The 21204-nt window shown below is 41.2% G+C and overlaps 1 protein-coding gene across 4 annotated transcripts in view; it reads right to left on the bottom strand.

Moving 5' to 3' along the window:
• Positions 1-500: 500 nt before the first annotated feature.
• The window catches only part of TTLL7 (tubulin tyrosine ligase like 7), a 106866-nt gene continuing 86162 nt past the window's right edge, over positions 501-21204 (bottom strand). For 2 of the 4 annotated variants that reach the window (XM_074961430.1, XM_074961431.1), the window contains 4 exons: positions 17570-17650; positions 11184-11344; positions 5987-6160; positions 501-2178 (listed from right to left, as the gene is read on the bottom strand). In XM_074961430.1, coding sequence (XP_074817531.1) covers positions 2061-2178; positions 5987-6160; positions 11184-11344; positions 17570-17650 — 534 coding nt within the window. In that variant the 3' untranslated portion in view covers positions 501-2060. The remainder of the gene's footprint in view (positions 2179-5986; positions 6161-11183; positions 11345-17569; positions 17651-21204) is intronic. The other 2 variants (XM_074961428.1, XM_074961429.1) reach the window with 2 other exon arrangements.

Raw genomic sequence — 21204 nt, 5'->3', positions numbered from 1 at the left:
GGTCAGGAATCAGGTGACAGCCTGCAGATTACCTCCTCATCAGATAAAAGAACAGCAAGCAGCCCAGTTACAGAGAGATCTGCAGGAGGCCCTGGGTGAAGGGAAAGGACTTTGAAATGGGCTAACCAGCAGGATGTGGTTTACTTGTTTGATTTAAGTTAGACTGTCTTGGTTTTGACTCATAAACCTATCCTTGAAGAAAGGTCATCCTACAGGTATGGAACTTGGATAGGCAAAAGCATAGATGTCAAAATTCCCTATTTGGTAGGCTCTAGCCAAGGTTTCAAAAATCAATCCCAGAGAAATTTTCATGTCCCCAGTCAGTGAGTAGGAAAAAGCATGCAATGCTCTGGCAGAAAGTACATTGTCTCTGGAAAATAACTATAAAAATATTTTTGTAAGACCACTTTCACTAGTGAGTGAACAGGCATTTGACACCAAACAGGAACAAGGCAGTTAATTGGTTACAAACGGGATTCATTTTTAAAAATTACTTATTAGGATGTACATGTTTAGCAGTAGTCCCCAAACTTTTGAGGATTCTGCACCCCCCTGGAACCATGGCCAGGAGTGGGGTCATGGTTAGGGGAAGGGGACACTGACGGGGTAAGGGTCTGAGGCTGGAGCTGCAGCTGGGGGTGGGTCTGGGCCTGGGGATGGAGCCATGGCCAGGGTCCGAGGCTGGGGTGGAACTGGGAGCGGGGCCACAGCTGGGCCATGGTGCGGGCTGGAAGCCAAGCCCTCAGCCAAATGCAGAGCAGGGCCAAGGCTGTGACGGGATCAGGCACGGAGCTGGGGCCATGGCTGGAGCAAAGCTATGAATGGGGCTCAGTGACCCTTCCTCCCTGCCCCCTGTGGGAGCTGACCCAGCCCACCACACCCCCCTGCAAATGTTCCTTGGTGCCCCACCCTAGGGGAGCATGCCCCACAGTTTGTGGACCTCTGATGTATAGGGATTAATGGGACAAGTGTGGATATTGAGAGACTCTTAAAATTATGTTTTGTAGATCACATTTCAAATCGCCTCTGCTTTCAGGATCTGGCTCATGAACATATCAAGTTCTTATTGTGTCACTCAGCCAGGTCTGCAAAGCTGAATTTGAGTAACAAATCTAATTAATTGTACCTTCAACCATTTTGTTAGGATTTCAGCAAGTCTAGAAAATACTGTCCATTAGCGTATACATTCTACAATATATAATGCACCCTACAGTGAAAACCAAACCAAATCATACTATTTTAAGGTTTAGAGAGGATACTGTTGCACTGCAGTAATTCTGAAAAATGTCTGCTTCATCACTTGTGCAGCAGAATGGAAGAAAATATGCATGGCTCTTTTATGAGTTGTAGGTTACTACTTGATCCCAAATGAAACTGAAAGGCACAAGACACAAGAAGGTTGAAGGAAGATCTGACAATAACCATTGCCTTCTGTTTTATTACAAGGATCCAACTAGAAGCTATTTGCCAGAACTGGCATATTTGAATATTTACCCTCTGGATTGTCTTCATGTAGACTAAAAGATACTTTATGTCCTTACTAAAAAACAATATTACACATACCTTGTAATTTCATAGGAGAAATACAAATGTCTGTATATTAGATCTTGCTTTTACAATATTTTAAAATGTGCTATAGAAATGATCAGACGACTTATATTTAATTACCATTACTGTTCTACAACAGGCTTATCTAGGAGAGAATGAACAGTATGATTTACAATAAATATATTTCAAGTTAAAAGATATTGTACCTAATTTAACACTGTAATAGGATCTTCAAGATTAACTCAATTTTATATATTGCAGCAAAAATAACATTTCTAGTAGGAAGGAATTACTTATAAACCTAGCAAGATCTGGACATTCACATATTTGTGTAAACAACTTAACAATGTTTATTACATTTCCAGAAAGGTTATGCTTTTACAGTAGGATTTCAGCTAAATTTTATGTACTGTAGCAAATATATAACAGTGCTTATATTCAGCTCCCTCACAAATTTAAAGTGGAAAAATGGAATGCCATTATTTATCAAGCATGGCACTCTTCTCTTTGTTTCACAAGTGGCTATACCTGGGTGCAAACAATATGTTAGAGCGAGGCATTCCAGATGAAGTGCAGATAAAGTTGGAGGATGTTTTCATGATTAACTGTGAAGGTCCTGGCAGTAAATACCTAAAAATGATTTTAAAAAAGTGGAATTTAACTGCAAAGATAATATTCAAAGGCATTAGTCATGCATGTGCCTCACATTATAATCCTGGTACGTCAGACTTTATGTACATTCACACATGGAGTACCGTGTGGCAGGCCTTTGTCTCAGACAACAAAGGAAAAGGTTTAATAAATAAATATTATTATTATTTATTACAACCTATAGACAGCCATAGCAAAACTGCAGCCTACTTTGGGTCATACATTTTGCCACTGATTTCTTAATGGTAAAGATGTTAAATGCTTGCAATAGCCAGCCCTTTATAGGAAAAAAAACAAAAAACGAGAAAACAGTCACTTATGCAAAGCTATTTCTAATCTGTCTCCTAAGGATCTCAATTAGAATAGTATTATTTTTCCCAGATTAAAAATGGGTTAAAAACTGAGACACAGAGATTAACTGACCTGTAAAAAGTGAAACAGCAATTCAGTGGCAAAGCCAGGCAATAAAAAAACATGTAGTTTTGAATCCCAGTTTTCTTCTTTAATCATTGGACTATCCCTAGTTGTTTTAAATATCGGCATGCCACCACGACCATCCAAGTAATGCAAACACCCCAGATTTCTGCAATCTACTAATTCATCATTCATTAATCAGTGACTCAGTTATCTTTTTTTTAAATCAGACTAGCTATAGGATATGTTTTAGACAACATTACAAACATTCATCATCTGTTGCTTAATATTAATTTTTAAATCTGTTTATTACCAGTTCTTATAATTAATTGCAGGAGTCATTAGATGAGCACAAAAAACTATACAAAACATCCACATTAAATCAAAATTTCATGAGTGATGGGCAATGCTAGAACAGATTACATACACCACAGATTATATAATGTATTGTTTAAGAAGTGTAGCAGCATTCTAGGGAATCATATTGATTGATGCTGAGCGAGTGCATTGAAAGAGTTCTGAGGATTAATCCTACTAATCACAGGGAAAGGGGCAAAGTCATGACTGTTAATGGGAAACATCTGCTCTGTAAGAAAGTGTAAATGTTTGGTTTGTTTAAGCCCTAAGGAAGGCCATTATTGCCAAAGGCTAATCAATTTGCTACAAACAAAGGGCCTGATCTCATGGGAGGCAAGCACCTTTTGTGCAGAGGTGCTCAGTATCTCACAAGATTTGGGAGCAAGAACATCTGAGCAGTGCTGATGAGGTGTGAGATGTGACATCTATGCTTGTTTGAGGATCTAACCAGCAGGGGGAATTGGGGTTGGGGATGACCACTTTCCCTCAAGTTTCTTTTAGAAGTGAATTTTGTTAGGATTCAAAAGGTCAGAGGCTGTTTTTTAAAAAAGCATGTGTTATGAGATTTGAGTATCCTGACTGGAAAAGAAGTCTGGCTGTGTTTTCACAGCATTTACTCTTATTTTTATTTTGTGAAGAAAACATAATTGATCATTTACCTTGGTATTCCCACTAATGTCTGATAACAAGAGCTCTGGGACCACTGAACTGTACAGTGAAAATTATTTTTGAAATATGTTTAACAATTTGAGCTTGTCCTATGCAATAAAGTTAAAATAATGACTGGTTTTCCATCAGGAACAGTATCACTGGGAATTAGACATACAGTAAGGTGTAAAGTGCCAAAAATGTACAAATAGCCAGTTGAAACTGGAGATGCATCTGACAAAGCTGCCAAAAAAGTGCACATAAACGTAGCCTGAAAATCGTTTCCCTCTCAAGAAAGCCCAACAGAGCTATACAAATGAAACTTTATAGTTATGAAAAAAAATAGCTTTAAATCACTCTCTGCCCATATGCTGCAGTTTACAGGGTCTTACTTATAGTATATCACAATAATAGTGAACAAAATTATTATCAGTGAAAATCCTTTAATATAATTTCCTTGATAGCTTAAAAATATAAACCCAGGTGCAACGTGAAACTGTGTAGTGGTTACTCAAGGGAAATAACGTCACTGTTACCTTGTACATATTAGGGCTGGCTGGACAAATACAAGCAAACTCAGCTGATATAAAAGTTTCTTTCCCATAAAGAAAATAGGAAGCCCCTTTTTTAGCCAGAACATAATGGTTAGTTGTAGCCATAATATATTGTAATGTTTTTTGAGATAAATGCAGACTGGTTGTAGCTTTTAATCAAAGTTATCCTGACAACTATGGTACTACAGATATAGAAGTAAGTTACTGTTTTGTAACTGCTATGCACTTATCTAAAACAGAGGGCCTGATTCTGCTCACATTTGAAATCCATGATTACACTTCCATTAGACTTCAATAGAGTCACAGAAAATGGCCAAAGCAGGCCTGTTAGCTAGGCAATACACTACAGTGATTTGATCGGTCTGAACAGTTATGGCTGGTTTTTAATTGGAAAAAAATGACCATGTATTAATGGTGGAAGTAAGAATTACTTTGTTTCATCTTTTTTTATTTTACCACTCTACTATTATAAGCTCATTTGTATATGAATATTGCATATGGTTCATTTTGTGGCTAAATTACCTCTACTTTTGCTGTGAACAATCAGCTTCTGTTTCCAGCTGGTATTAAATTATGTTAGAGCCCCTGAAACATTCATATGACAATAGCAGAAAGTTTAATATATCAAATAACTAGTTAAAGACACATTGCTTAAGCAATTAAGTCATACAGTAGGTTTAACTGATAATATATATTGCGTTTATTTTCTATAGGACATTCTAAATGTATTTGCTATTTTAAGGAATAAACGCTGCCCTTGCACAGAACTGCATGACTTTTAAAATGAACAACCCATTTGTAGGTTTATGTACTGAATGATCCAAATTACTAGGATAAGAGAAGCATTCAGAACATAAATCTGAAACTTACCTTTAATTCTGCAATTCAGGACCATTGCGTCACAGATCACTGGCTCTCCACTCCTAGTGATGTTTCAGTAAGAGTCAGCATGCTGACAATATTATAACTCTGCTGAAGAACTGACCCTGCGCATGGAGAGTCAGGTAAGTGCCAATTTTTTTACTATATTGTGCTGTTTTGCAAGGTTTTAACAATGTTTATACACTTTGGGAAATACAATAAGAAAAACTTATGTCTGCAGTTTTTAGAAGTAAACTTTGCAAAACTGTACAACACAGTAAGTCAGATGGCACTTACCTGACCATGGCCTGGAACTATGCTCTTGTGGGATCCCACAGTGGTTGTGAAGCCAGCTGAGTAATACATGTTAGGGCACTCCTAGGAATGCAAACCAGGAATCAATTACTCTGAGGAATCTGAGGAAAAGGAAGAAAGGCAAGTTTCAATTCAGTTAAGTACAGAATGCCTTTCTTACTCTGGCTATTTGGGCATTAAGCAAACAACTTTTAATAAGTTAGTTTCAAATAAAAGGAGTATGGTAAGTCTCCTCTTAACCCAGCAAGGATAATTTCTGTTGCATTCACTACCACACTATAGAAATCATAATGACAGGAAATAGGGCTGGAAGGAAATGCTCATCCTTTATGTTGCAGACAGTGAACTAGTTCTTGTTGCTTTTTCCTAGGCCTAGAGCAGTGGTTCTCTACCTGTTTACCATTGTGGGCTGCATATACAGCTCTCTCTGTGTTATGTGGGCCACATCCACACAATATATATACACTTGTATGGCCCCGAAGATGTCACATGGGCCGTAGCTGTGTGCTGGTTGGGCCACAAGCAGCTCATGAGCCGCAGGGTGACACCACTAGCCTAGAGGAAAGTATACACATATAATTTAAAATCTGATCATACATTCCAATATGTTTCATAATTAGAAATATGAAAGTATATACCTTGTATCATCCCAGTCAGGGCTAATTCCAGTAACAGATCCTCTTGAATCTGCTGAATATTTGTAAGCCACTAGCAGGCAGTGTTTACAAAGTTGTACTAGTCGTTGACAACACTGGAGTTGTTCAGGAGTCACCACCTCTGTCCTTTTACTGAATATGGTCTCCCAAGAACTTCTGTTGGCATGGAAACAGACATGACCTCATGTTTTCTGTTACAAATGGCAATCTAAAAGCTTTACTACTGCACATCAGATTTAGCAGTGGAGGAGTAAGAGAAATAAAGTGTGACCTTGCCTGTTTACAGGAAAGGCCTATGCTATTTAACCCATATACTGACAGATGGTGGGAATATAAAATACAAATTAAGAAGTTAATCTTCATATTTCAAAATGATCACAACCCATTTTTCATTCAGTATGTCCCCTAAAGCATTTATAGGACCATTGTTTAGGTTTAGCACATAAAGATTTACTGCCATGCAATTTTAAATGGTGTTCTACATCATGAGATGCACAAAATACGGATTTATTTTTAACAAGCTACTATCTGAATAGTAATTATATAGCACGCTAATACTTTCATTAGTCAGTCATATTCAGGAGTCCATGATATTAAGCATGAAGAGAATAACAAATGATACATATGACAGTCGAATATAAATGTTTAAAATACTGTGCTCTGTTTCACATTTCCAAAAAATAGATAAATGGAAGCATTTCATTTCTCTATCAGAACTATTCAAAAAGTCATGGGAAGGGAGTTTCTCCATCTAGACAATTTGAACATTAGCACATTGCTCTAACTGGGCGGGGGGAGACTGCTCTTTATCAAGTCAGAGAAGTATAATTAAAATTTTCAGTTTGTGTGTGGTAAATTTTTCCCTCTGAAATAACCATACACAAGGTACTTTTGTTTCCATTAACCTTTTATTTCCAAAAAAGGTTTAGTCCCTTCAGCTTTTCAGTGCACAGAATTTTAAGGCTACCCACGCTAGTCTAACCTGGTGCGTTTCACCACAGCAAGGGGGAATTAGTCCTGTGCACAGGGCTCACTCAGCATTTGTGTTTATTCACAACTTACTATAGGTCCAATATTCAGATATGAATACAGAGAACTATGTGGGTGTCCAAAGGCAAAATTCATACCCCTTTCCCTCATTAAAAAAAAATGAAAGCCCTCTATGATAGCTTAGATGGGTGGCAAGCTTGGGTTTGTGTTTGTTTTATTAAAAAAACAAATCAGTATATGTGTGGGAGAGGTGTGGGGGGAGGGTTCCTTGTATCCCTCTTCCAGGTTCTAAGCATCCAGAATGAAGTCTTGGGCTCACTGATGTCAATAGTAGTTTTTTTCCCAAAAACTTCAATGGAGCCAGGATTTTATCCTCCACATAGGGGTTTTGAATAAGAGTCATAAAATAGGATGTCTGTTAGGGCTTAGTGAGAATTCAGGGCTGATGCTATAACAGTGCATGAACAGGAAATGTGACAAGTAAAATCTGAGGTAATTTTGGGTATATCTCATTTGCTTTTGGCATGGCACACCACCGTGAAAAGGGGATACAGGAATACAACAAGGGAAGGCCATGATGGAGTATGCTATATTCTAAATCATGTGTGAGCCTTTATTTGAACCTTGATTTTTAATCAAAGTGGTACGATCACTTTTCGAGTACTCCTTTTGATTTTGTGCAGGCGATTAAAGCAAATTTATCATTAATTAGCTACATCTAGATTATGCCATACAGATACCATATATTAATACACAAGTGTTTTTTATGCATCTGTTAGTCATTCTACACCTAATATAACACAACCTAAACAGCAAGGGAATAACGAGTTAAAACTACTAACAATAAATATCCTCTATTCCTCCCCCAGAGACACATACCTTACCACTAGCCCAACCACCCTACACCACAGAGAATGCACCACAACTTTAACTCTGCCTTAGGAGGGAAACCAGCATAATCCTCCCCGAATTCCACCTCTACCACAAACACACCAAACTTCACTCCCCCAGTGTCCCTACTATTTACTGCTGTAAAATTGCACACACCCTCCAGGGCAGAGTTAAGGCTCCAGCATGTTCTCTTGGGGGTATGGTGATTGGGCTAGTGGTAAAGTATGTCTCTGGCTGGAGAAACAGGATATGTACTGCTGACAGCCATAACTTTCTATGTCCTTGCTTTGTAGGTTTTGTATTAAGTATATTGCATGTAGGGCAAGCTCAACACCCCACAGTGTTTGTATATATTAGTTTCTTAGGTTTTTTTAAAAAAGATGTTTGACAAAGCAATAACTCCTTTAACAAGGAACAGGAATTTTGTCAGAGTTCATCTTGACTCCTGAGGCATAGGGTTACCAACTTTGGTTGGAAGAATTTCTGGAGATTTTATCACATGACAATCTTTAATTTCGGGAGACTCCTGGATGGTTTACAACCCTACTGAGCCAGCTGGGCTCCCTGACAAAGGCACTGTTCTGCGTGAAAGGAGCTTTTGCTATATCAAAGATCCTGCTCTTCACTGATTTATTCAGCAGGCTCAAGAGTGGCATTCCTGAATCAGTTGAACAGGAGAGCTGATCAACTTTTGAACAAAAAACATTTTTGTAGAAAAATGTTTGATTTCTGAAAATAAGAATAATTACAAATTGAGGCTTCCAAAACAATATTAAATATTAAAAAATTCAATATTAAAAGCAAGAGGTTCACATATGTTGTGTAAAGCGATGCTAACTGTAATACTAAAATTAAGGGATTATTGAAAATTCTGAAATAAAATATTTTAAAAACAATGAAGTGGAAAAAGGTACCACTAGGTACAATGCTAAGATTTTGATCATACCCATACAGTGTAATGGACATATGCAAGCACTTATAGAAGAAGCAATCATATTATGGGTCAGATCCTCAGCTGGTATAAATTGACATCAAACCATTAAAGTCAATTGAAATCAATGGAGCTATGCCAATTTATGCCAGCAGAGGATCTCTCACTCTCAGACTGTTGCTTTTAATATCCTATTTTTTTCCCACCTCCCTTTTCTTGTCATTGTGTTGAATACAGGTAAGGTTTATTACATTTGTAAATGTAGTGCAAGCATTCCCTACAAGTGACAAATGAGTTATTTCTTTTTGTACATATGAAACCCATCATCATCATGTGTATATTTGCTGAAGCTCATTTTCAATAAATCTTTTTTCAATCCTCTTTTGCAAGCTACTCAAAAACATCCCATTAGTCACCTCATGCTATATACTTATGAAGAAACTTACATGCTCTCCAGATATGGTACATATTCATACATATAGTCTTCCTTATGGGGAAAAAACTGTAAAAGATCTTTGACCTATTTTGCTCTGTTATATACATAGGATCTGATCCTGCAGACCTTTCCTCACATGAATAGTCCTTTGACTTCAACTGCATGAGCATCAGGGGCTGGGGAATGGGCTAATTTAATTTTAAAAACATGGCATCTTTTCCAGTAACCATCCTTAATTTTCAAGCAAAAAAACATTTCTTTACCTATCAGTGTCACAATTTCCTACTTTCACATGCTTACATTCTCATAATTGTTTCAGATATGTAATGAAGAGCAAATACAGTCCAACTCAGAAATTCTGCTGTATTTCTAAACCACACAACAGAAGCTGAATACTTGGGGTATAAAATGTCAGCAGGACTCTTTACTTGACTCTTCTTTTCTTTATTCTAGGAATCAGACAGATAGGGCCAGGATTTTTGTCAGAGGCCAACTAAAGTTAAGATTAAGTCACTGTGACTCTCTGTACCTCAAAGTGGCACCCTGGAACCTCATTCACCATGGTGATATAATTGATATGTTTTGTACAAAGTATACCTTGTGAGGAGGTATTTTAAAAGTCTTGATCTGTTGAACATGACTATCCTACTGGATTGTATGTGCTATCATTGTATGTGAAGTTATGAAGCATTGCTAGCTGTGTTCCTGAAATATGTTGTGAGGCTGGGAACACCCACAACCAGCCTTTCAGTTACAACAAAATAGTAGCTACCAATAGCCAGACAGCATTAACGGCTCATCAACAGAATCCACTATCCCAGAGATTCCTTAGAGAAGGTATGTTTGCAATGGAGTGCTTTTACCAATGGGGACTGCCTGATCCCCTCCTCACAGCAAGGATCTTTCCAGCAAACTGGAAGAAAGTATAAAAGGGGGGAAGTGACATCATGACTTGGCCTCTCCCCCCCACCTCTCAACACCTGGAAGCATGTCTGCAAGACACAGAATTTGAACTGGGGAGTTTGGTCACAGGCTAGAAAATGGTCCAGTCTATGTACTGAGGAACTGTAACCTCCTGTACCATCTGTCAGGGTGAGAAAAGCTATTTGATTCAATGCTTGTTTAGATTAAAAGTTTAGGATTTAGAATGTGTTTCTATTTTTATTTCTTAAGGTAACTATATCTGACCTTTATGCCTACCACTTATAATCACTTAAAATCCATCTTTCTGTAATTAATAAATCTGTTTTATATTTTACCTAAAACAGTATGTTTTAGTTGAAGAGCCCAGGCAATCTCAACTCAGGTTATCAAGCGCTGTTGCTCATCCACTACCCATTTGTCAGAGTGGCCAACTAGGTCAGGAGCTTACACTGGCCAGGCTTCTGACCAGTGCCACAGAGTACAGTCCTGGGGTGCAAGGCTGCAGCTTCATGAGTGGGTGGGAGAAGCATTCATGTAACTCAGTTGGGTGTGTCCCTGCCTGGGGATGTCTGTGTAAGTGCAGTAGCTTTGTAGAGTGAGGGAAACCCCAGGCTGGTGGGTTTTGGAGGCTCAGTGGTCCCACAATCCAGATAGCACCCCAGAGACCCCGTCAGAGTCACTTAAATAGTTGGCCTGATTTTCAAAAGTGCTGAGCCAGAAGGGTCTCTCAATGAGAGAAATCAATGGGAGCTGCAGGATGCTCAGCATTCCTGAAAAACCAATCATTTACTTTAGATACCTTCAGATGGATCTAAGATCCTAACTGTACTAGCCTATTATTGAAATGCTTGGTCTATGTTAATAGGTAATTACAAGGTACGTTTTTGATTAATGGTTTTTAAAACAGTTCTATTTATTATAATAATTTCTTGAATGAAAGTAAACATTAAACTAGGCCAGCTGTGAAATTATTAAAAGGATTGCAATAATAAATTTATTAGGCCTACCCTGAATTACAGAAACAGTTCCACAGGCCTTGGCCATGGCTCCAGAGTAAGCGATTAAACACACGGTTAAAAATACGGTACAAATGTAAACATTCAGCGTCAGAAACCCTCCAGACACGTTGCAGAACAGCACGAACACTTGTCCTCACTATGTCCAAAACCTAGAAAAGAATATTTCAAGCAAATCAAAGCATTAAAAAAATAGGCATATATAACAAAATCTCAAAATCAAACATCTGTCCTTTCATTACACAGAAAAAATGGTAACAGAGAATCATCATATAGCATCATCACTTCTAAATTTCAACAAGCTGTTTCATTTACTAACTTTGTTATGGCATCATTTTCCATCACACCCATTTTGCAAAAACAAAACAAGTTTTCATATTTATTGCATTAGTATCTCTCCCCCCACCTTTTCCAGTATAAGCAAGTAAAAAAGATTGTTAAAACAAGTAAAAACAAAAAAGGAGACACACACACACACACAGAGCTGATAAGGAGCCTTATTATTAATACCATCTTAAGCAATACTGAATACTTTTAAAATGGGTTACTGTGTTTAGAATACCATCTACTTTATAAAAGAATGATCCTGAGAGGAGCTGAGCTCCCACAGTCTACACTGACTTCAGTGTGTGTTGCAGGTGCTTAGCCCTACTCAGAATCAAACCATAAGACACTATTTTAGCAAGACTGGCTTTTATGCAGGAAATAGTATGTCATAGCATTGAAGAAAAATCAGCATTAAGAGACGTTTGAAAAGGAAATGCTTTTTAAAAATGTAATGGACATATATTGTTTGTGGGGAGAAAGAAGAAAACTGGACATTTTTGCACAGTGTATAAGTTGGTCCTCTGTCTAGTATACATCTTAGCTCAATGTCTCATGTGGTTTTTCTTCCATGCATACATACACCAGTAGACTATGGAGTAGGAAGTACCTCATTAGAACATGACCACTTCTGCTCTCCGATACACTTGAATTAAATGGGAGTTGTGTGTGGATATATTGGTGCAGAATTGCAGCACAGAATCTGGACTAAATCATGGCTATTTAAATACTGCCTGTAACATGTTTTCTGAGAACGTAATTTAAGTACCATATAGGCCAGTGGTGGGCAACCTGCTGCCTGCGGGCCTCATGTGGCCCATCAGGGTAATCTGATTGCGGACTGCAAGACATGTTGCTGACGTTGACCGTCCGCAGGCACGGCCCCCGCAGCTCCCAGTAGCCGTGGTTCACTGTTCCTGGCCAATGGGAGCTGCGGGAAATGGCAGTCAGCATGTCCCTGCGGCCCGCCACTTCCTGCAGCTCCCATTGGCTGGGAATGGCAAACCACGGCCACTGGGAGCTGCAGGAGGGGGCGTGCCTGTGGATGGTCAACGTCAGCAAAATGTCTCACAGCTCGCAATCAGATTACCCTGAAGGGCCACAGGTGGCCCACCACTTATATAGGCTTTGTGCTGAACAGAGGCAAATTTCACCCCAAAAAGCATATTGCAGTTCATCAGACCCCAAAATGCCTACAGCATCACACAGAATAAAGCCTGTTAAAGTGATTTTCTGAAAGGAGATGCCCCTACTGCTCAACAAGTAAGATGGTATCCAAACCCTAAGATACCTGACAAGGGAGTGACCAAGCAGAGAATTTAGCCATGGTAAGATGAGCATTGTCTTTTTACTACACCAATGAATATTGCTATTGAAGAGTCTTCTGGTTTCGGGCACATGGAGTGCATGTAGACCCACAGAGAATACTTCTACGGATCAGCACCCAAAAAAGAACTAAAGAACTTTCAGGCATTGCACAAGGGCACAGCCATTTAGCTCCAACCAAATTAATTTCCCTGTGCAGAATGAGAATGTCCTTTTCTTTCTTTTCTTTTGCACTAACACAACAAATCATCTAGATATACCAGAACAAGGTGGTGAATAAACTGAGCCGTCAAAGACAGAGTGTGCCAGCCATGGATACAGCAGAAATTGTGCAAGCTGAGGTAATACAGTTGCTAAACGGTCCTTGCAACGCATCACTGTTTGATGTTAGAGATTATGGCTATGTACAGGTGTTTGTATTTATCCAGAGCAAGGGTGGAAAAATCATTAAGAAGATATACCTGTTGGGGATAGACATTCTGAAAACCTAGCATATTTGACAGATATTTCCTTCCCGTATTCTGGAATTTCCTAGTAACCCCAGAGCATGTGCCAGAGAGTCCAAGTTTCTGTTTTAAAACGTCATACAATTGCAGAGCTGCTTTTGAACTACATACTTATACTTTCAGAAATATTCTCTAACACTCATTCTTTTTCTGCTTTTCCCTCCCATCCCCACCCTGCTAGAATATAAAACACTCTGCTCTCAGCTCCACTAAAGCTTTGTGCTCATGTGTCACATTTGGAAATCCTTAGCTGCAATGTCAATCTCCAAGGGAAGCCATTTGTATAACTACTTCCCTAAGAATAACTATCTGATTGCTCGAAGGGGTTGAGGTTAAAAAGGTACAAAAACGTAGAGCAAATCATTTCCCCTGCTGCCAAAATATCAAGAGCACATCAATGCTTCAGGTAGTATTATTCTCCTGAGTCATCAAAGGTGTCTTCACATGAAGAAAGAAATCCACATTTTCAGTACTGCATTTTATATTAATAATGACCTAGTGTCTTATCCTGACATACTGTACACGCCCTGGGTGCCACAGAAGCGTCAGTCAAAGAAAGCACAGGACCCACTAGCATGCTTTTTAAAACACCGGTTACAGGGGAAACACCAGCTGGAGTGATAAAGCCACAGCTAAAATTAAACAGGATGGCTGAAACTCTTGCAGTAGAAGAAGAAAAAAAAAACACCAGGGGCAATTGAAAACTGTGTGGTCAATGAAATAGTATTCCCAAGCTGAGATACCTGTTAACATATTGGAGTGGTGACACCATATCAGGTCTAAGTACCCCCTTCAGCCCACAAGAGGGGGTTGTGCCCTCTGCCAGTGTTTCTCTTCATGGAGATTCCTTCCCCCCCCCCGCCCTTTTTTTTTTTTTTTTTTTTAAAAGGGATAACCTTGTTGGAATAGATGAAAGACTCCCCAAGGTTCCATACAGGGGACCCACATCTCTGCTGCAGCTTTGACCCCCAGCAGATTTCCCCTCCCCCTACTCCTAGCAGCCTAGGTGCAAAAGATCTGTGCTATCAAGGACTCCTCCTAGCTACCGTTGCCCCGGGGACCCTGACCTTTTCCCCCCAAAGGGATCTCCACTTCAGAGAAGACTGCAAAGTTTGGGGTCTGCGTTCCATTATCTTTTTCTTGTACACTCCACTGAAGGGGGGATAATGTGCAATCTTGTTACGGCCAGGTCATACGCAGCCATACCTAGTAGTCAGAGCCAGAGTCTGCACTCATGAGACAGGAGTCAAGAGTCAGCTGGGTTGGGATAGAGGGAGATCAGAAGCAAGAGACAAACTGAAGATCAGAACCACGAGTCAGAAACCAGAGTCAGGGCAGGTGAGGATATCAGGGAGTCACGGGCAGGAAACAAATGAAGTCAGGAACCACAAGTCAAGCCAGGTTGGAATGCCAGAAAAATCAAGCAGGAGCAGGGTTAGGGTTGCCAACTTTCTGATTGCGGAAAACCAAACACCTTTGCCCCGCTTGCTGTCCCACCCCCACCCCTTCTCCAAGGCCCTACCCCCCACTCACTCGATCCCCCCCCTCCCTCTGTCACTCACTCTCCCCCACCCTTGCTCACTTTCACCGGGTTGGGGCAGGGGGTTGGAGTGCGGGAGGGGGTGAGGGCTCTGGGGTGGGGCCAGAAATGAAGAGTTCATAGTGCGGAAGGAGGCTCAGGGCTGGGGATTGGGATGCGAGGAGGAGTGAGGGCTCTGGCTGGAGGTGCGAGCTCCGGTACGGGGCTGGGAATGAGTGGGTTTGGGATACAGGAGGGGGCTCCGGGCTGGGGTCAAGGGGTTCAGAGTGTGGGAGAGGGTGCAGTCTCTGGGAGGAACTTTGAGTGCGGGATAGGGCTCAGGACTGGGACACAGGTTTGGGGTGTGGGAGGGGGTGCAGGCTTCGGGCAGCACTTACTTCAGGCGGTTCCCGGAAGTGGCTGACATGTCCGGCTCCTAGCGAGAGGGGCCAGGGACCTCCATGCACTGCCCCGTCTGCAGGCGCTGCCCCCGCAGCTCCCATTGTCCAGGAAACACAGCCAATGGGAGCTGCGGAGCTGTCACTTGGGGTGGGGGCAGCATGCAAGAGCCCCTTGGCCACCTTTGCACCTAGGAGCCAGAGGCAGGACATGCCAGCCACACCTGGGAGCCGCATAGAGCCGGACAGTGTCCTTAGACTTATCCCTGCTGTGCTGCTAAACGGACTCTTAATGGCCCAGTCAGCGGTGCTGATCGGAGCCACCAGTGTCCCTTTTTGACCAGGTGTTCCAGTCGAAAACCGGATGACTAGCAACCCTAAGCAGGTGCAGGAAGCACAAGCCCCACAGTTCAGAGCAGGGTAGAGCCCAGTTGTTTGGACAGCTTTGTGTTCCTGCTGCTGGCTTACAGACCAATCAGCCAGTCGGGGACTCCACAAACTGGACCTCATGGGTGGAGCCTCACGCAGGGGCTGGGCTTTGTAAGTCTCAGGTAAGCTATTACTAGCAGGCTGCAAGGTGGAGGGTTGGAGCGTGGCTGCTCCCATAAATCTGGCAGGCCCAGGTTTGAGACCTGTGGGTCAAGACAAATCTTCCTGCTCTTCCTATAACCCACCACTCCACCTGTGTAGATCTGCACACCAGCAGAGAGGCCTATGCGGGTTTGGTGAAAGATGGAGAAGAGAGTGTTGCTGAGGCAGCCGAGCTCCCCTGCTGCGAAGGATGGAACAGGTCTATGCACTGGATCTTGGGGTAACGACCCTTCCCAGTGCATTACAAACATGTAAGAGATCATCATTGGCAAAGGGCACTCACCAGAGGGACCAGTGGCTGTCAGATAATAAAATAATTCAGTCTCAATCAATGACTGCTACTACTACAATACATTCACTCTATGCTTTTTTAAAAAAATCTCTGCAGAAGTGTGGATTTATGCTGCCACTTTATATAATTCCAAAAGACCTGTAATTAAATTCACAGCTAACCTGCATCATCAAGTTCTCATCATGTCTTTGTCTCTATACAGCTACGCCAGTTTTATAAAACCGTATGCATAAATCTTCCATCTAACGTATGAACTTGAGGTCAAATGGTCAATTACATCACATCACAACGGACAAGTTTTCTTTATAGCAGCTCGTCTGTACCCAGTTCCAAACACAGAGCAGGTAGTTTAATGCAGTATTCAGAACTACAGAGATTAAAACAATTGAACATGAGACTGCAGATTTTGTAGGGGCAATTTGAAACGGGGTTACGACATATTTTTTCTGTTCCTTTATAATGATGTTTCACCCTTCCTAACAACAATACATATTATATATTAAGCATTTTACGCAAAGTGCTTTCCACTGTTTTCTTTTTAAAAAAAATAGATTGGGAAACTGAGGCACATAGCAGGTTAAGTGACTTGCCCAAAGTCAGACAGCAAGTTCTTTTCGAGGGCAGAAAGAGAATCCAAATCTCCTGACTCCCAGTCCAGTGATATATTGACACCATCTCACCTATTCCCAAATCAAATTTCAGCTATTTTAAAGGAAAAGGGACACTGGATTACAAAGCCGAGACTGACTAAAATACGTTCATTTTTTAAAAATGGAGATTAAGAATGAAGCCATTAGCACACTATAAACAATAGCAGCATGTATGTACTACTTCTGTGAACTGGAGAAAGCATGACAAGCAATACTAATCTTTCCTGGGAATAAACTATTTGGCAAAAGAAGAGGAATAACTACCATGCACCTTGTAAATTCAATTGAAGATTACAACATTGTTAACAATCTTTGTAGCTCTACCTCCAATTCACTGCCATGTCATTAACAAGCCATCTGCTAAGATACTACACTCAAAGGGACAAATTCAGACTCAGACAACTCAGACACCTGATAGCTATATTTACTTCTTTTCTTTTGGTGGGTGGGAGAAGGAGTTTGCTGCACACGCGTCTTTGTACTAGAAGTGATAATTCTCCACTGTTTACTGTTTAACAATCATTTTTTCCACAAGCTCACATTATTGACCCTCCAGTTGCAAGACCTCTCTCTCCCCCACATGTTGACTTGCAACCACACATGAGCTTCCAAGGTATACTCCAAACAACACCTGGCACTATGCATACAATTCTACACTAAGATACTCCAAAATGGGTACCCAAAATTAGGCACCGCAATCCATATGTAGGCTCCTAAATGCATGTTTACTACTTAATAGTATTTTCAAAGGTTGACATGTGCATCACTCACCTTTCGTTGCTTTACAGAGTCCAGTTTTATCAGCCAATATGAAGCCACATTTGTCTTATGGTATTTCCAATTATCCATAATCTGAATTAGTTGAAAAACAAAAGATAAAAACAAACATCTATAAAGAGTGGAATCTGACATTTCTAGCAAAAATATTACACTGGTAAAATACTTAATTGTTTAAAAACAATCCCAGCATTTTGTGCAAAAAATAATTAAATTCTCTGTTCTACCTGATCATGCCATTCTAGCACTGCAAGCAAAAGCACGGGGATGGGCACAGAGTTCAATATTATATAACCATTGTTTGAGTAAATATGAAGTTTTGTGCTTCATACAGGTCATTAGAGGTAACTTTAAAATACTCTTCCTAATAATCATACAAAATGTATTTTTATTTTTCCTTGGTTACATCTAAATATTAATGAACTATTAACATATCTTTTTAATTTCTTGCTATTCTGCTCCTTTGGCTGTATTCCAGATCAGTATCTATTAACAATTTTGCCTCAAAGTCATCTAACACACCATCACTTTGTGATCTGACTTCTTCCAACCCCGAGATTCTTATTTTCCTATAGAAGTTTGCCAAGTGGCTTTACAGGGGACTTTGTAATACGGAAGCATATTGTCATGCTTAATGTTATATCAGGACATGCCACTAGATGGAGTACATTTTGAAAAAAATATTGAAGAAGCATTTTACTTTAGTTCAAAGTCTAGAAAACGAACAGCCTAGGGGGAGAAACCTATGAGTTCATTCAAATGCCTCAGTTCCTATCCAGGCAAAACTCCCTTAGAAGGGCCAGATTCTGTGGTCAGCTAGAACAGACCCAAAGCTGGTGGATTTGGCTACCAGAGGATTCAGTGATGCAGAGCCACTGTTGCAGCCCTTATGTCACCCTCTTCTGAACCTGCATTATAAGGGTGCTCACAGGGGAAGGGAGGCAGTTACGTGGCACTCCTTTACCTTGGTAATCACTGACCGCTGGAAAAGGCCTTGGGAACAACTGAAAGCCAGTGTGGCTCAAAGCTGGTTTAGGCATTATAGGTAAAATTTTCAAAAACGTAGGAGCCTGAGACCCATTTTCAAAAGCATCTAAGTCACTTGGGAGCCTAAGTCCCATTGACTTTCAATAGGACTCAGGTTCCGAAATCACTGAAGTGCTTTTGAAAAATTTTCCCAGTATCATCACCCAAGTCAATCAATTTCCCAGGAACAAAGCCAGAGATTCTGCCCAGCCTATTTGACACCAGGCTCATGGCAACCATGTTATAGGGATTCACTTAAAGTGAAAGGCAGGTGCTTCGCTAGCTATGCTGTACAGTCAATGACGGTGTTTTAAAGGAACCGTGTGGCTCAAAAAGTCTCTCAGGCTCACAGCCCTATTCCACAGCTTATCCAGGGAGGAAAAAAAGAGGAGCCTATTAAGCTGAATATTTGCATTCTTACTCACACACACCACGAACAGCAATTAGGAGCAAAGGGAGCTCCCAAATTAGACTATAAAGGGAGCAATTGGCATAACAGACCTTGCACTCCTCTTCAGTGATCAAGAATTAGGCCAGGTCCCACACATACCAGGGAATTTGGTTTTTCAGATGGCCCGTAGATAGGGCACTACCAAATTCATGGTCCATTTTGGTCAATTTTATGGTCATAGCATTTTTTAAATAGTAAATTTCATGATTTCACCTATTTAAATCTGAAATTTCACAGTGTTGTAATTGTAGGGGTCCTGGCCCAAAAAGAAGTCGTGGAGGGGTCGCAAGGTTATTGTAGGAGGGTTGCGGTGCTGCTACCCTTACTTCTGGGCTGCTGCTGGTGGCAGTGCTGCCTTCAGAGCTAGGCAGCTGGAGAGCGGCGGCGACTGTTGACCAGGAGCCCAGCTCTGAAAGCAGAGCCACTGCCAGCAGCAGCGCAGAAGTCAGGATGGCATGGTATGGTATTGCCACCCTGACTTCTGCTCTGCTGCCTGCAGAGCTGGGCCCTCAGTCAGCAGCCACCACTCTCTGGCTGCCCAGCTCTGAAGGCAGCAGCACAGAAGTAAGGGTGGCATGGTGTGGTATTGCCACCCTGACTTCTGCGTTGCTGCTGGTGGGGCGCTGCCTTCAGAGTTGGGCACCCAGCCATTAGCTGCTGCTCTCTAGCAGCCCAGCTCTGAAGGCAGTGCAGAAGTACGGGTGGCAATAACACAACCCTCCCACCCACCCCAAATAACCTTGCAACTCCCTTTTGGGTCAGGATCCCCAGTTTGAGAAACATTGGTCTCCCCATGAAATCTGTATAATACAGGGTAAAAGCACACAAAAGACTAGATTTCACGGGGAGAGGCCAGATTTCACGGTCCATGACACGTTTTTCATGGCCGCGAATTTGGTAGGACCCTACCCATAGACTGACCAAGGATTGTCTCATGCCTGTGCTTCTGGGTCACACACAGGAATTAAGTCCTAGAGCTATAGTCAGTAGAGCTGGTTCAAACTCAGAATTTCCATTCTGTTTGAAATTCAGAAATTTTGAAAAAGTTTTTGTTTTCAGCAGGAAAACTGGAAATTTTGAAATTTCCCACCAAAAAAAAGTTTTAAAAAAATTGTTTCAGAAATATCTCTCTGGTATGCACATTTGTGGGGTATCTTTGCCCTCTCAGAGAGGCTGGATTACTATGGCCTGGTCTACACTGGGGGGTGGGGATCCATCTAAGATACGCAACTTCAGCTACGAGACTAGTTTAGATCGACTTAGAATCACTTAGTTCGCATCCTCGCGGCACGGGATCGATGGCCACTGCTCCCCTGGCGACTCCGCTTCCGCCTCTTGCAGTGGAGGAGTTCCGGAGTCGACGGCAGAGCGATCAGGGATCGATTTATCGCGTCTACACTAGACAAGATAAATCGATCCCCAATAGATCGATCACTACACGCTGATCCGGCGGGTAGTGTAGACGTGGACTATATGAAGCCAGTATCAATGGCCATTCAGGATTTGCATGGCCCAGAAGGCAGTGGACATTTCCACATGGATAGCATCTGGAGTCAGGAAGAGCTTTGCATACATCTTCATCATAACAAAGAAAACAGCCTCGGCAGCCCCTACCAATAACAATGAAAGCTGCTCAGTTCCCCTGCAAGTGGACCCCTGACTGAGCCAGGATACACTTGGTTTAACCTGCGACACGTTAACATGCGTATGTTACACCTCTGCCAGACAAAGAGCATAACACAACGTCGCTATTTACTTTTTTCTTTCTTAAACTGATGTTTATTTCTTTGCTCTTCGGCATTTTCAATGTTTTTCCCATCTGCACTTTGTCTCTCCCAGCATCTCTTCATATTCGGTATTATTTTCTTTTAAGATTCCCCTTTACTGTTTAGCATCAAGCACAATATTCATCTCTTATTCTTTCACCTCCTTTCATATCCTTCTTTGTTTCACGCCAACCACTAAGGCTCAGAAGAATGTTAGATAAAAGGAAAAGCCAAGCTGGCAAACTGAAGGAGCCAGCAAGAATGCAAATGGTATTCCTGGAACTGGTACTCAGGCTTCTACTTCACCTTATTGCATACCTTTCTGAGTTCGTTAGCATGCCTATTCAGGGGTAGTGATAAACATGTCATAATCCATAGTCACATTC

The sequence above is a fragment of the Natator depressus genome, chromosome 8 (assembly GCF_965152275.1).
Source record: "Natator depressus isolate rNatDep1 chromosome 8, rNatDep2.hap1, whole genome shotgun sequence".
Classification (NCBI taxonomy): Eukaryota; Metazoa; Chordata; order Testudines; family Cheloniidae; genus Natator; species Natator depressus.
This window is presented reverse-complemented; position numbering and strand designations above follow the sequence as displayed.